We start from the raw sequence: 12035 nt of genomic DNA on the forward strand, positions 1-12035 counted from the left end.
GATAGAAGGAAATGAACAAGCAAACTGTTTGCCTGAGAGATTTCAGGGTACTCGTCGTCCCAATATCACAGTGTTTTTCTCCCTAAGACTCTCACAGTTTCACCCAGGAATGATCAGATTTACCTGTAATCATAAGCATAAAGGGACAACTTTTTCCTTGATTGTGACTGGGTGTGTGATCAGAATCTGGTTTCATCCATTGCTCTGCTCTCCTCGGTGTCTCACTCTCACTCTCTCTGGAAAGACACTTACATTTTTCTGAAGCTGCTCTTGCTTTCTCACTCAATGCACACTCTTGTGTGTGTTACACAGCACCCTATTGCCAGCTGTTCTGGATTCTTCCTGAGGTTATATGGGAGAACAGACTCATCTTGGCTCTGGCTGCTCTTGGGATCTCCCTTGAGGCTGCTGCTAATGAGAGTTCTAAAATTGCCTTCATGCAGAAATAAATCCTGTGCTGCTTGTTAAAACAGAGTAAACATCAAGGTCACTGCAATCCCCATTGAAACCTTCAGGGGATTTCCCTTTTTGCCATGGCTTTCATGGTGTGCGTGTGCGTGATAACAGACACCTTGAATACGAGGTCCAGTTCTCACTGGCCTGTATCCAAAGGGACATAGTGAAACTGCAAAAGGTTTGGAGAAGGGCAGCAAAGTTGATCCATGGTATGGAATGGCTTCCATCCAAGGAGAGAATAAAGATTAGGACTGTTCATCTTAGAAAATTGACAGGATAGGATAGAGCTCTATACCTTAATGAATAGAGAGGAAAAAGTGAAGAAATAATTTACTCTTTCACATAACACAAATACCAGGAGTCCCCTGAAGAAATTCATAAGTTTCTGGCTTTTTCACACAACATACTTGTGATTGTTATGGGATATTTCGATGTGCAGGAGGCCTCTGGGGCCAGTCCACCCCATCACAGTGTCCTTTAAAACTCATAAGATTTCCCAAGGTTACATTAGTCAAGGTCACTGAAATCTCCATTGAAACCTTTTTGCCATGGATGGCAAAAATCATATGGAGTGTGTATGTGTGCAATAAATGACACTTAGAATACAGGGTCCAGTTCTTGCTGGTCTGTATCCAAAGGGACATAGTGAATCTGGAAAAGTTTTGGATAAGGACAACAAAGTTGATCAATGGTATGGAATGGCTTCCATCCAATGAAAGAATAAATACTAGGACTATTCATCTTAGAAAAATGACAGGATAGGATAGAGGTCTATACGTTAATGAACAGAGTGGTAAAAACTGAAGAAGTAATTTACCCCTTCACACAATACAAATACCAGGAGTCCCCTGAAGAAATTCATAGGTATCTGGCTTTTTCATACAACATACCTGTAAAGCTCATTGTTATGGGATATTTTGATGTGCAGAATTGTAATTGTTAAAAAAAACTGGATAGGTTAATGGAGGACAGGTCTATAAATGGGTGTTGGACAAGATGGCCAGGGATGCAACCCCATGCATAGGGTGATCCTAAACCTCTGACTTCAACCACTTTGGTCTGTTCTGGCCCCAGCTGTCCAGGTGGGCTTCTTAATAGTTCATATCCCCTTCTGGGGGTTGATCACTGTCAAATTGTAGGCCACTTCCCCAGTGGTTTATGTGGGGGACCTAGGTCAACCTACTATTCTGGGTCCAAGGCCAGAAACCCTAAGAATGGCAGCCATCTGCCACCACATTCTTTAATGAAACTGCTTTCTGTTCCCTGGGCCACTTCCCCATGGCTCCAGCCTTCACCAAAGCTTCATCCATACCTCTGTGTTCTCCTATGTTCAAGCCCAGAAGCCAGGCATAAGCTTGTCCTTGCTGTCCCAGTCCCTTTCAGCACTGATCTGTCCGTGGTGCTGTAGTCCTTCAACCTGCTAAGAAGGCCATTTTCACCCCTCAGGCTCTAGGCTGCAACTGCCCCCTTTTCTCACTGTAGCTCCTTTCACACCAGCCTGCAACCCTCTGATTGGCTATCCCCATGCAGCCTACCCCATTGCCCACATCCCATGCAGACTCTCTCTGCAGCTTGGAGGACTCCTCTACTACTCTTTTCCTGAGATGGGTGTAGCAGGGCCTTAAGGCCTCCAGCAGGAGACCTCTGGGGCCAGTCTCCTCATCACAGTGTCCTTTGATTTCACAAGATTACATTATCATAAGATTTCACAAGAGTACATTAGTCATGTCTTCTAGACAAGTTACATACAATCCCATAATAACACATGAGCTATGGGGACTTTTTAAATTTGGGTGCCTAGTGAGTTTAGGCACTTACCGAGTTATGTGGCAGATGAGCAGTGGTTTAGTGGATCATAAAAGTATCTAAGTCTGGGACTGAGCTGTGGGCTTTAGGGACCAGGATCCTTTTGTGGGTCTGGGATGCAGGCACCGAAAGATGCATAAAGGCACAAGTGGGATTTTCCAAAGCATCCAAGTAAGGTGGGAGCCTATCTGCCACTGAAGTCAGCTTACAGCTTTGAAGCTTTGGAAAAACAGAGCATTCTTCTACAATTGAGCTAAAAGAGTGACTCCATTAGCTGGTTTATGTTCTCATTCCTGTTGTTTTATATGCTGAAGTCAATGGGAGTTAGGCATCTAAATGCTTTGAAAATCCCATTAGGTACATAAATACTTCAACAAATATGGATCTTAGATACCAAGGGGAGAGGCATGATAGCTGTGTATAACTAAGATACATATTGTAACTATGGTTCAAGGTGATTAAACCCCTGAACGTGGTCTTTCAATGAAATGCTATAGCCAAAAGAGCTAACTTACTCTTGGACGTACAAAGAACTATGAAGTAAAGCAGGAAAGTAGTTTTAGCTCAGTATATGAAACCTTTGAAACAATGCCTGTGATCCCATGTGTTAGTCATCCAAATCCTGTTACATTTCAATGAGACTTGGGCATCTTACTCCCTTAATCTCTTTTGGAAAACACAAACCCAGTTACTTTGATATGAGTATGGAGCAATTTGATTGAAGCTGATGTCATGTCTCCCTACTCATCCTGACATAAATAACAGAGACTTCTGATGTGATTAGCAGAATAGATTATTGTGGCAATCTAGCAGACATCCATTCCATTCTGGAGCCTAAACCCAGAACAACTTTGTCCCATTAGCCAGGGACAGTGGTGTAGACCCATAGAGCTTGTGCGATGTTTCTAACATTTACAAACCAGCTGACGATCTTGGCTGGAAATGGAAGTTTTCCTTCTCCTAGGTCCACTGTCTGCAACAGCTGATGAGGCTGTACAGGGAGACTTTGGCAAACCAGTAAAGTGCTTAAAATCACTGTGGCTTATTGTTAAAGGTGGCCAAGTCAGCAAGCTGTAAATCGGCCATTCAGCAACCTCAGCTTGACCAAAGCAGGAGGGGAGGGGTTTTTGGCTGCCAGAAAAAGAACAGCTTGATTCCGCGTCCTTCCTAATAAGAATTGTGTTGAAGTTGCTGATACATTTTAAAAGAGCAGGATATGCCCCAGGAATGTCTATTGGGGTTAACCAATAATCAGAAGGAACCTCTTGCTTGATCATTGAATCTGCTTACTTCACAAGGTTTTGTTAAGGGACATGTCATTCTATTCCTAATGGATAAATAAGTGGAAAAAGCTTAAGATAGTTGGACACGTTTGGGGACTCTTTTTGGACTCTCCCTCTGGATACATCTTGCGGTCCCCATCAGCAGATGGAAGATTTGGCCACCGAAAGCCTGCCACTGTGTCACTCGAAAGCCACACTCAGCTTTGGTAAGTATCAAGGGTTGGGGGTGTTTTACTAATCTTGTTGAGGACGTATGTAAATTTTTGAGACTAAGTAAAGTTTAGCTTTAAGGGAAAGCACTGTTGTGTTATCCTGTTCGTGCCAGCCACCCATCGGTCAGACGGCCGTGTCTCCCCTGATTTATTTCCTAAGACCTCCTCACACAGAGTAAAAGTTACCAAGAGCTTTGGGTTGAAAGAACCCTGGGTAAAAGCTCACCTTCCTGAGACGGCACAGAAAAGTGATTTACCCAGGCTCACCCAGCAGCAGGACTAGAGCCCCCATGTTCTGAGCCCCAATCTTGTACCCTCTTCACTGTATCATACAGCCACCCCTAAAGCATCATTATTTTATTTTCTATATTAAATGGCTCTTAGCTGGTGCCCAAATATCCTGATCCAGAACCTGAGCTCCTGCAAGCTAACAGAGCACCAGTCTGAGATTTTCAAACTATCTTAAAAATCCCATTGAAAATATTTGGATCTTACTCCCATAAGCTGTTTTGGAAATTCTCTTCCAAATGACCTCTGAAGGATCAAACAGTCAGATTGTGCCAAAGTCAGAAATGTCTGCACAGTGCTTTAATCCCAAAACCAGTCTTCTTTCCAGACAGATATATGGTCTTATCTTTTTTAAATAAAGCATACTATAATACATGGGAGTAAAATGCGTGGGTAAATTTGAGAATCTACCTAGACACTTATTTGCATCTTTAGGCCATTTCATAATTTGGCCCTAAGGAATCTGACCACTTTCAAAATGATTGGGCTGAAGGAAGTGATGTCATGGATGTGCTTCAGATAGATCCCAGCACTTTTCAATAAAGTATGAAAACATATAACAATTAAAGGGAGTCAGGCACCTTTGAAACCCCAGCTAAACACCTATCTGCATATTTAGGAACTTTAAAATTCTGGCCCTGATTAATCCAACTATGTTTGAAAGTAGTTGGGCTGAGGAACCGAAGGGTACATTTATACTGCAGCATTAAACCTCCCAGGGCCTCAGAGACAGGGTTCCAGCTTGAGCCTGAAACTTTTGAGAGGAAATTTTATAGCCCTGCAGCCTGAGCCTCATGATCCTGAGACAGCTGACCTAGGCCAGCCATGAATCTTTTATCACAGTGTAGTTGTACCTTAAGTCACTCAGGTGTTTTTTGAAAGAGCCTGACACTTTTCAAATGCAGAAATCAATATCAATTTCTCAACACACATTTATCTTTTCACCTAACATTGAAATGACCTTTAGGATGAAGAGATGTTCCACCAGAAATCATTCATCTCAATTAATAATTTTATTTCAACATCCAGGAATCCATTTAGGATCTTACAAACCTTCTGATCACTGCAATATTGCATATGTAACAAACAAAATATCAGCCGTCCAGTACAATATTCACAAATAGAAAATTATATTGGAAGTCCTGACAAAAAGGTGAGGGAAGAATATTTACACAATCTGAAAGCCCCCGCAGGGATTCCAGGACAGAACTATGTAAAGTATAGACTTTTCCAAATACGCTCAGAGTAATAAAGTAGATGAAACATGTAACTGAAAATTTTTAATTCCACTGTGTGGAATGCAGAGCACATGAGAGTTATTATTTCAGTTGGATCATTAGGAAGTATCAGCTATAATCAACCATAAATGCTGCCCTCTCAAAACATAGTGTATCTTCACCTTCCCCAAGAAAACTCCCATTGGCATGAACTAGGGAAAACCTAGATGCTAATTCTGTTAAAGGTCTGCCAGATTGATTCATTCCCATATCAATCACTCTGTCGGAGTCCAAGTGAACATTAGACATTTACTGAAAACCTTTCTCAGGGCCTCCTTGACCTCTTTGTTTCTCAGGCTGTATATAAGGGGACTGGTCATTGGAGTCATTACTGTGTAGAAGAGAGATAACGCTTTGTTGAGCTCTCTAAGTTTGTCAGACACATAGACAATTATTAGAATCCCATAGCAAATTGTCGCCACAACGAGGTGTGAGAAGCAGGTGGAAAATGCCTTTCTCTAGCCACTGGTGGAAGGGGTTGCACGGATGGTAGAGATGATAGCAACATAAGATGCCAAGGTTAAAAGAAATGGGGGCAGGATATATATGTAAGGGAGTATAAAGGTCACCAGTTTTATCAACCTGGTGACACTGCAGGAGTTTAATCACTGGGGTGACTCACAAAGGAAATGGTCAATTTCATTGGAGCCACAGAAGCGTGATTGTGACATTAAACATGTTATTATGGTTGTTGCTAGAAATCCACTCGTCCAGGACACAGGGGCTAACTTGGGGAAAATTCTGACATTAATAAGAGCTGTGTAGTATAGTGGTTTGCATATTGCTAAATACTGGTCATAGTAAGTAAGTGCTAGGAGATAATATTCATCTCCTACAAGGAAACAAAAGAAAAAAAATGCATGATGCACCCACCAACAGAAATGGTTCTTTGCCCGCTCATGGGACTGTCCAGCATCCTAGGCAGGATGGTGGAGATGTAGCAGGTCTCCAAGCAGTACAAGATCCCCCAAAATAAAAATATGGGGGGAGGGGGAGAGTGAAGGTGCTGATAAGTCACAACTAGTGCAACAATGAGTAGGTTCCCAGCCATGGTTACTATGTAGATCACTAGAAACAGGAGAAAGAGAAGGGGCTGCAGTTCAGGAAGATTCCCAAATCCCAGATGGATGAATTCTGTGATATAGATTTTATTTTCCCCTTTTACTTTCTCCGCATTTCTGCCCCCAGCTTCTTTCATTCACAGATACACAGATCTAAAGGCCAGAGAGGAGTGTATGTTGCATGTCACAGGGCTTCCTCAAATTTATTCCTTGGTTGAACTAAAGCAGAAGGGACTACTGGCATCATCTAATCTGACTCCTGTATGGGAGGAAACATAACACTTCCCAACATACGCTGAATTTACCCCCAATATCTTGTGGTTAAATAAACCAACTGTGACAAAGTGGGACATATCTGCATTATTTCGTATCAGTAAAGTGCCTAGCTGTGTATTTTAAATAATGATGGGTTGCTTGCTATATGGGTGAGATCAAGAGGGGTTTTTAGAGGAACCAGACAGGAAAGGCAAAACACACACACTATGATCATGTCAGTCTCCAGCAGGGTTACACAGTTATTTACCAAGACTGAGAAAAAAGAGATTAAAAGAAACTGTCCAAGTAAAGAATTCCCTGTGAGACAGAGAGAGAGAGTCTTCAGGGTTTCAACTATCCCTCAGACTCAGAAATGGGATCTGGAAGAACCTGAGGTATGGATAGACTAGTTAAGTGCAGGTAAAACAAGAGATATTTAGGACTCTTTGTTGTTTTAACCCATTTTCCTCAATGCTGTGTTCCCTTGGGCAAATACATGCCACTATGGTTTGAGGAAGCTCTTCCTATGTCCTGCAAATACAGCACTGCATATATGTGGATATCTGCTTTATATCCACAGATATCTGCACCTGCAGATGTGCATGCAGATATCTGAGGACGAGTTCTGCGAATCACGGATGGAAGCAGATCCAAATTTTACATCTAAAGCCGTGCAAATCTGCAGACATCCGCTTTGTATCTGTGGGTCATTTTTGAGATGTGGAAACAAATTTTGTATCTATGGAGGACTTGACCAGCAAGCTCATTCTGTCACCTGCTGAGGGAGGGAAATCTATAGCAAGGCCAAACTCCCATTAGACCTGGTGGGGTAACACAGCTGGCACCGAAGGGGTGGTAATCTGGAGATTCATAGAATGGTTGGATCTCAGTATCCCACCCAAGAGAAGGGGAAGCATGGGTTTCTCACTTCCAAGTGCTGTAATGGGGAAACTGGAGGAAGTTCCAGGAAGGCGCAGCCTGCCCAGTGAAAGTGAATGCAAATCCTGCAGAAATGCAGACAGACGTGATTTTTTAAGACATCGAAGGCAGAGACTCCACCCCCTCCTTTTGTGCTTTATTTGAGTGGATATTTACCCCCATGAATAGTCATGTCATTTATGCCTTATTTCTAAATTGAATACGTCTGGCTTCAGCTTCCAGCCGCTCGTTCTTGTTTTGTCATTCTCTGATGGATTCTAGGCCTTTCTGTATCTGATATGTTATCCCCAGGAAGCTATGAATCCACTGTAGTCAAGTCACCTTTCTAAAGTCTTTCTTATACATTTAATAGTTTGAGCTCCTTTGCTCTCAGTGGAAGACATTTTCTCCAGCACCTCCCTGCACCACCCCTCCCCCACATTTTTGTGGCACTTTTCTACACCCTCTCCAATTGCTCAACATCCTTTTCTAAACGCGCACAGAGACCAGGACTGAATGTAATTCTGTCTTAACAATCCCTAATAGAGGTCAGATCACCTCCATGCTCCTGTTCATCTCTCCTCTATTTATACATTGTAGGATCACATTTGGAAATTCTGCATTTCCAAATTCAATTTTGAAATGCAGAATTAATTAGCAGTTTCGCCACACATATTTATTATTTTTTTCACTGGACATTAAAGTGTTCTTTAGGGTAAAGTGATGTCTCACCAGAAATTATTCATGTCAATTAATTGTTCTATTTCAATATCCAGGAATGCATTTAGGATCTTACACACCACAAAACATTTCATGACAACATATATAACAAACAAAAATTATGAAGACCAGTTCAATCTACCCAAATCTAAAATTGTATAGGACACCTGATACCAAAGTGACTGACTAAATACTTTAATAATCCAAATCCACCTGTAGGTATTCATGAACAGTGCAATGTAAAACCTAGACTTTTCCCAACTCACAGGAAAGATGTAAACAAAACATGAAAGTAATACCTTTGAATTCCACTTGAATGCAGAGAATAGGAGAGTTAAGATTCCAGCTAGGGGAGAAGCAAGCATCAACTCTTACAAAATGGGAATGCAGGCATCCCCCAAATTAGCATGTCCTCGTGTGCCCCAAGAAAGCTCCCATTGTCATGAGCTAGAGGCAGCCTAAATGCTATCTCCCTTTCTAGCTCTTCCAAATTCATTCATTGCCATATCAATCACTACTTCTCAATTTCTATAAGCTCCATACATTTGCTGATGACTTTTCTCAGGGCCATCTTGACCTCTTTGTTTCTCAGGCTGTAGATGAGGGGATTGACCAGGGGAGTTAGGACTGTGTAGAAGAGAGAGAATACTTTGTTGAGGTCTCTAAGTGTGTCAGTGTCTGGAAACATATAGACAATGATTAGAGTCCCATAGTAGATTGTCACCACAATGAGGTGAGAAGAGCAAGTGGAAAATGCCTTTCTCCTCCCGGTGGTGGATGGGATTCTCAGCATGGTGGAGATGATACAAATGTAGGATGCCAAGGTTAATAGAAACAGGGGCAGGGTGTATATGGAAGACAATATAAATGTCACAAGTGTGATCAGGATGGTGTCACTGCAGGAGAGTTTAATCATTGGGGTAAAATCACAAAGGAAATGGTTAATTTCATTGGGGCCACAGAAATGTAACTGTGACATTAAACATGTAACTATGGTAATTATCATAAATCCACTCATCCAGGACACAGCTGCTAATTGCAGGCAGATTTTGCTATTCATAAGACCTGTGTAGTGTAGTGGTTTACATATTGCTAAGTACCGGTCATAGGACATAAGTGCCAAGAGATAACATTCAACTCCCAAAAAAAGACCAAGGAAATGAAATTGAGTGATACAGCCAGTAACAGAAATGTTTCTGTCCCCAGTCAGGAGACTGGTCAGCACCCTGGGCAGGATGGTTGAGGTGAAGCTGGTCTCCAAGCAGGACAAGTTCCCCAGAAAGAAGTACATGGGGGTGTGAAGGTGCTGATCAGTTACAACCAGTGTGATGATGATGATGTTCCCGGCCATGGTCACAATGTAGATCAGTAGAAACAGCAGGAACAGAAGGGGTTGCAGTTCAACATGATTCCCAAATCCCAGGAGGATGAATTGTATGATATATGTTTCATTTTTCCCTTCTTCTTTCTCCATGACATCCATGTAGATTGCATCTTCCTCTGTTTTCCGTGAGATTATCTAGTGACAGATAAAAAGTTGTTAGTATTGAAGAAGTTTGCTGTGCAATCAAACAGAGTAAATTCCCAGCCATTTGATACTAGAAAAGTTCAATGTGTGTAAGAAGAGCATGATTTCACAGAGGTTGGGGTAGCGGACAATGGTTCAAGTACGGAAAGCATACCCATGGAGCATGAGAGCAAATCCTCCAGAATAGCTGCCAGTCTTAATTTTGAAGACATCAGGAGGTTGATAATCCACAACTTCCCTCAGCACTTTGTTCCAATGGTTAGCCACCTTCTCCATTCATAATGTGTTCCTTATTCCTCAAAAAAAATATTCTGGTTCTTGTTTTGATTTTTTTCTGCTGAATTAAAAAGCCCTTCAGCCCTTGTATTTTCTTTCCATGAAGGTGATCATCATTTGTAAGCAAGTCACCTATCAATCTTCTTTCTCATAAGTAATGCCATTTCAGTTCCTTCACTCTCATTGTAAGGCATTTTCTCCGCCCCTGCCCCTATATTACTATGACTTTTTCTTGTACCCTCTCCAGTTTCTCAATGTACTTTTTAACATGTGGTCACAGAAAAAGACTGGATACTGTTCAGACTCAAAAGTCTAGTATGGGTTACATCACCTTCCTAATTCTACTCACCACTTCTCAGTTTATACAGCACAGGATCCCATTAACCCTTTCTGTCCCAGCAGCACACATGGAGCTCATGTTGAGTTCCTTGCCCACTCTGACCCGTAAACTTGATGTGATGATGGTGAGGGTCACATTCACGAGCTTCCCCAGAGAGGGACGTGAATGCGATGGTATCATGCTAGTGCCTGAAACTACATAGTGACACTGACCAAGAGCACAGATGGGAAGAAGAACTCCCTGAGCAGACTCCACCGATTCCTCTCACTCTTATCCCCTAAGTGACTCTCCAACAGACCCTGGCACACATTCCACCCCCAGCTGCATCTTGTAATGCAGCTCATGTGTGTGAGTACTTTGGCAGGGAACTGTAGGCAAATTCTGTTCTGCGTTACTCACACCCATTCTCTGTAGTGTCTGGGTTCAGCAATATTAGACATATCAAGGGGAGAATAAGGAATAATACAAAGCGATAAATGCACAAGCATATTGCTTATCAGAGAGACGTTTCAAGCTGCTCTTCTTTCCTATGGTGCAGCCTTTTCTCCCTAAAATCCTCAGGATTTTACCCAGGAATTATCAGATTTACCTTTAATCCCGAGCATGAAATGGAACATCTCCATCAGTGGTGATTGGGTCTGGGCGTGGATTTCACCATTGCTCGGTGCCCTTCGGTGTCTCATGCACTCTCACTGTCTCTGCAAAGACACCGTCATTTTGCTGCAGCTGCTCTTGCTTTCCTGCTGTATACACTCTGTGGTGTTTATTACACAGAACCTTAGTGCTGGCTGCTCTGGATTCTTACATGGTTTATAGGAGACAACAGCCTCATCCTGGTTCTGTCTGCTGTTTGGATCTCCCTTGAGGCTGCTTAAACTTGCCATCATGGAATAATTGAATCTGTGTTGCTTGTTAAAACAGTGTAAACATCAAGTCAAGTGCAATCCCCACTGAACCCCCCAGGATATCTCCTTTTTTTGTCTTGCCCTATGTGTGTATGTGCTAAGAGACGCCTTGAATACTGGGTCCAGTTCTGTCTGGCCTATCTCATAAAGGATAAAAAGGAAATCAAGAAGGTTCAGAGAAGGGCCACGGAGACGATCAAGGATGTGGATTGGCTTCCATCGAAAGGAAAACTAAAGATTGAGGTTGTTCATCTTATTAAGGGGGGATGTGATAGAGGCCTATAAAATCATGAGTGGTGTAGGAAAAGTGAATGGAGAAGTGTTATTTTCCCTGTTACCTGATAAAAAAACCAAGGGTCGCCTGATTAAATTAATAGATGTCTAGCTTAATACAAATCAAAAGAAATACTTTTCCTCCCAGAATACCTCTGGAATTCATTGTCATGGGATATTGTGATGGTCAGAGATGTAAGTGAGTTCAGAAAAGAACTTGATAAGGTCCTGGAGTACAGGTCCATAAAAGGCTATTGGCCAAGATGGTCAGGCATGTAACCTTATGAAGAAGCAACCCTAAACCTCTGATGCCAGAAGCTGTTAGGGGAGGACAGTGGTGGATCATTGTAACTGCCCTGTTTTGTGCGCTACCCCTGTTACTCCGATATGGGCCAGTCTTAGAGACAGGATACTGGGTAAGATGGACCATGGTCTAC

At 42.3% G+C, this 12035-nt stretch overlaps 1 protein-coding gene and 1 pseudogene across 1 annotated transcript; both read right to left on the bottom strand.

The window, feature by feature from the left end:
* Positions 1-5537: 5537 nt before the first annotated feature.
* On the bottom strand, positions 5538-6373 carry LOC142047766 (olfactory receptor 11L1-like; annotated as a pseudogene).
* A 2417-nt stretch (positions 6374-8790) lies between these two features.
* Positions 8791-9759, bottom strand: LOC116822000 (olfactory receptor 5AP2-like). The gene has a single exon (XM_032775558.1). It carries the CDS (start codon positions 9757-9759, stop codon positions 8791-8793), a length of 969 nt encoding a protein of 322 aa, XP_032631449.1.
* Positions 9760-12035: the final 2276 nt, after the last annotated feature.

Source organism: Chelonoidis abingdonii, chromosome 14 (assembly GCF_003597395.2).
Source record: "Chelonoidis abingdonii isolate Lonesome George chromosome 14, CheloAbing_2.0, whole genome shotgun sequence".
NCBI lineage: Eukaryota > Metazoa > Chordata > Testudines > Testudinidae > Chelonoidis > Chelonoidis abingdonii.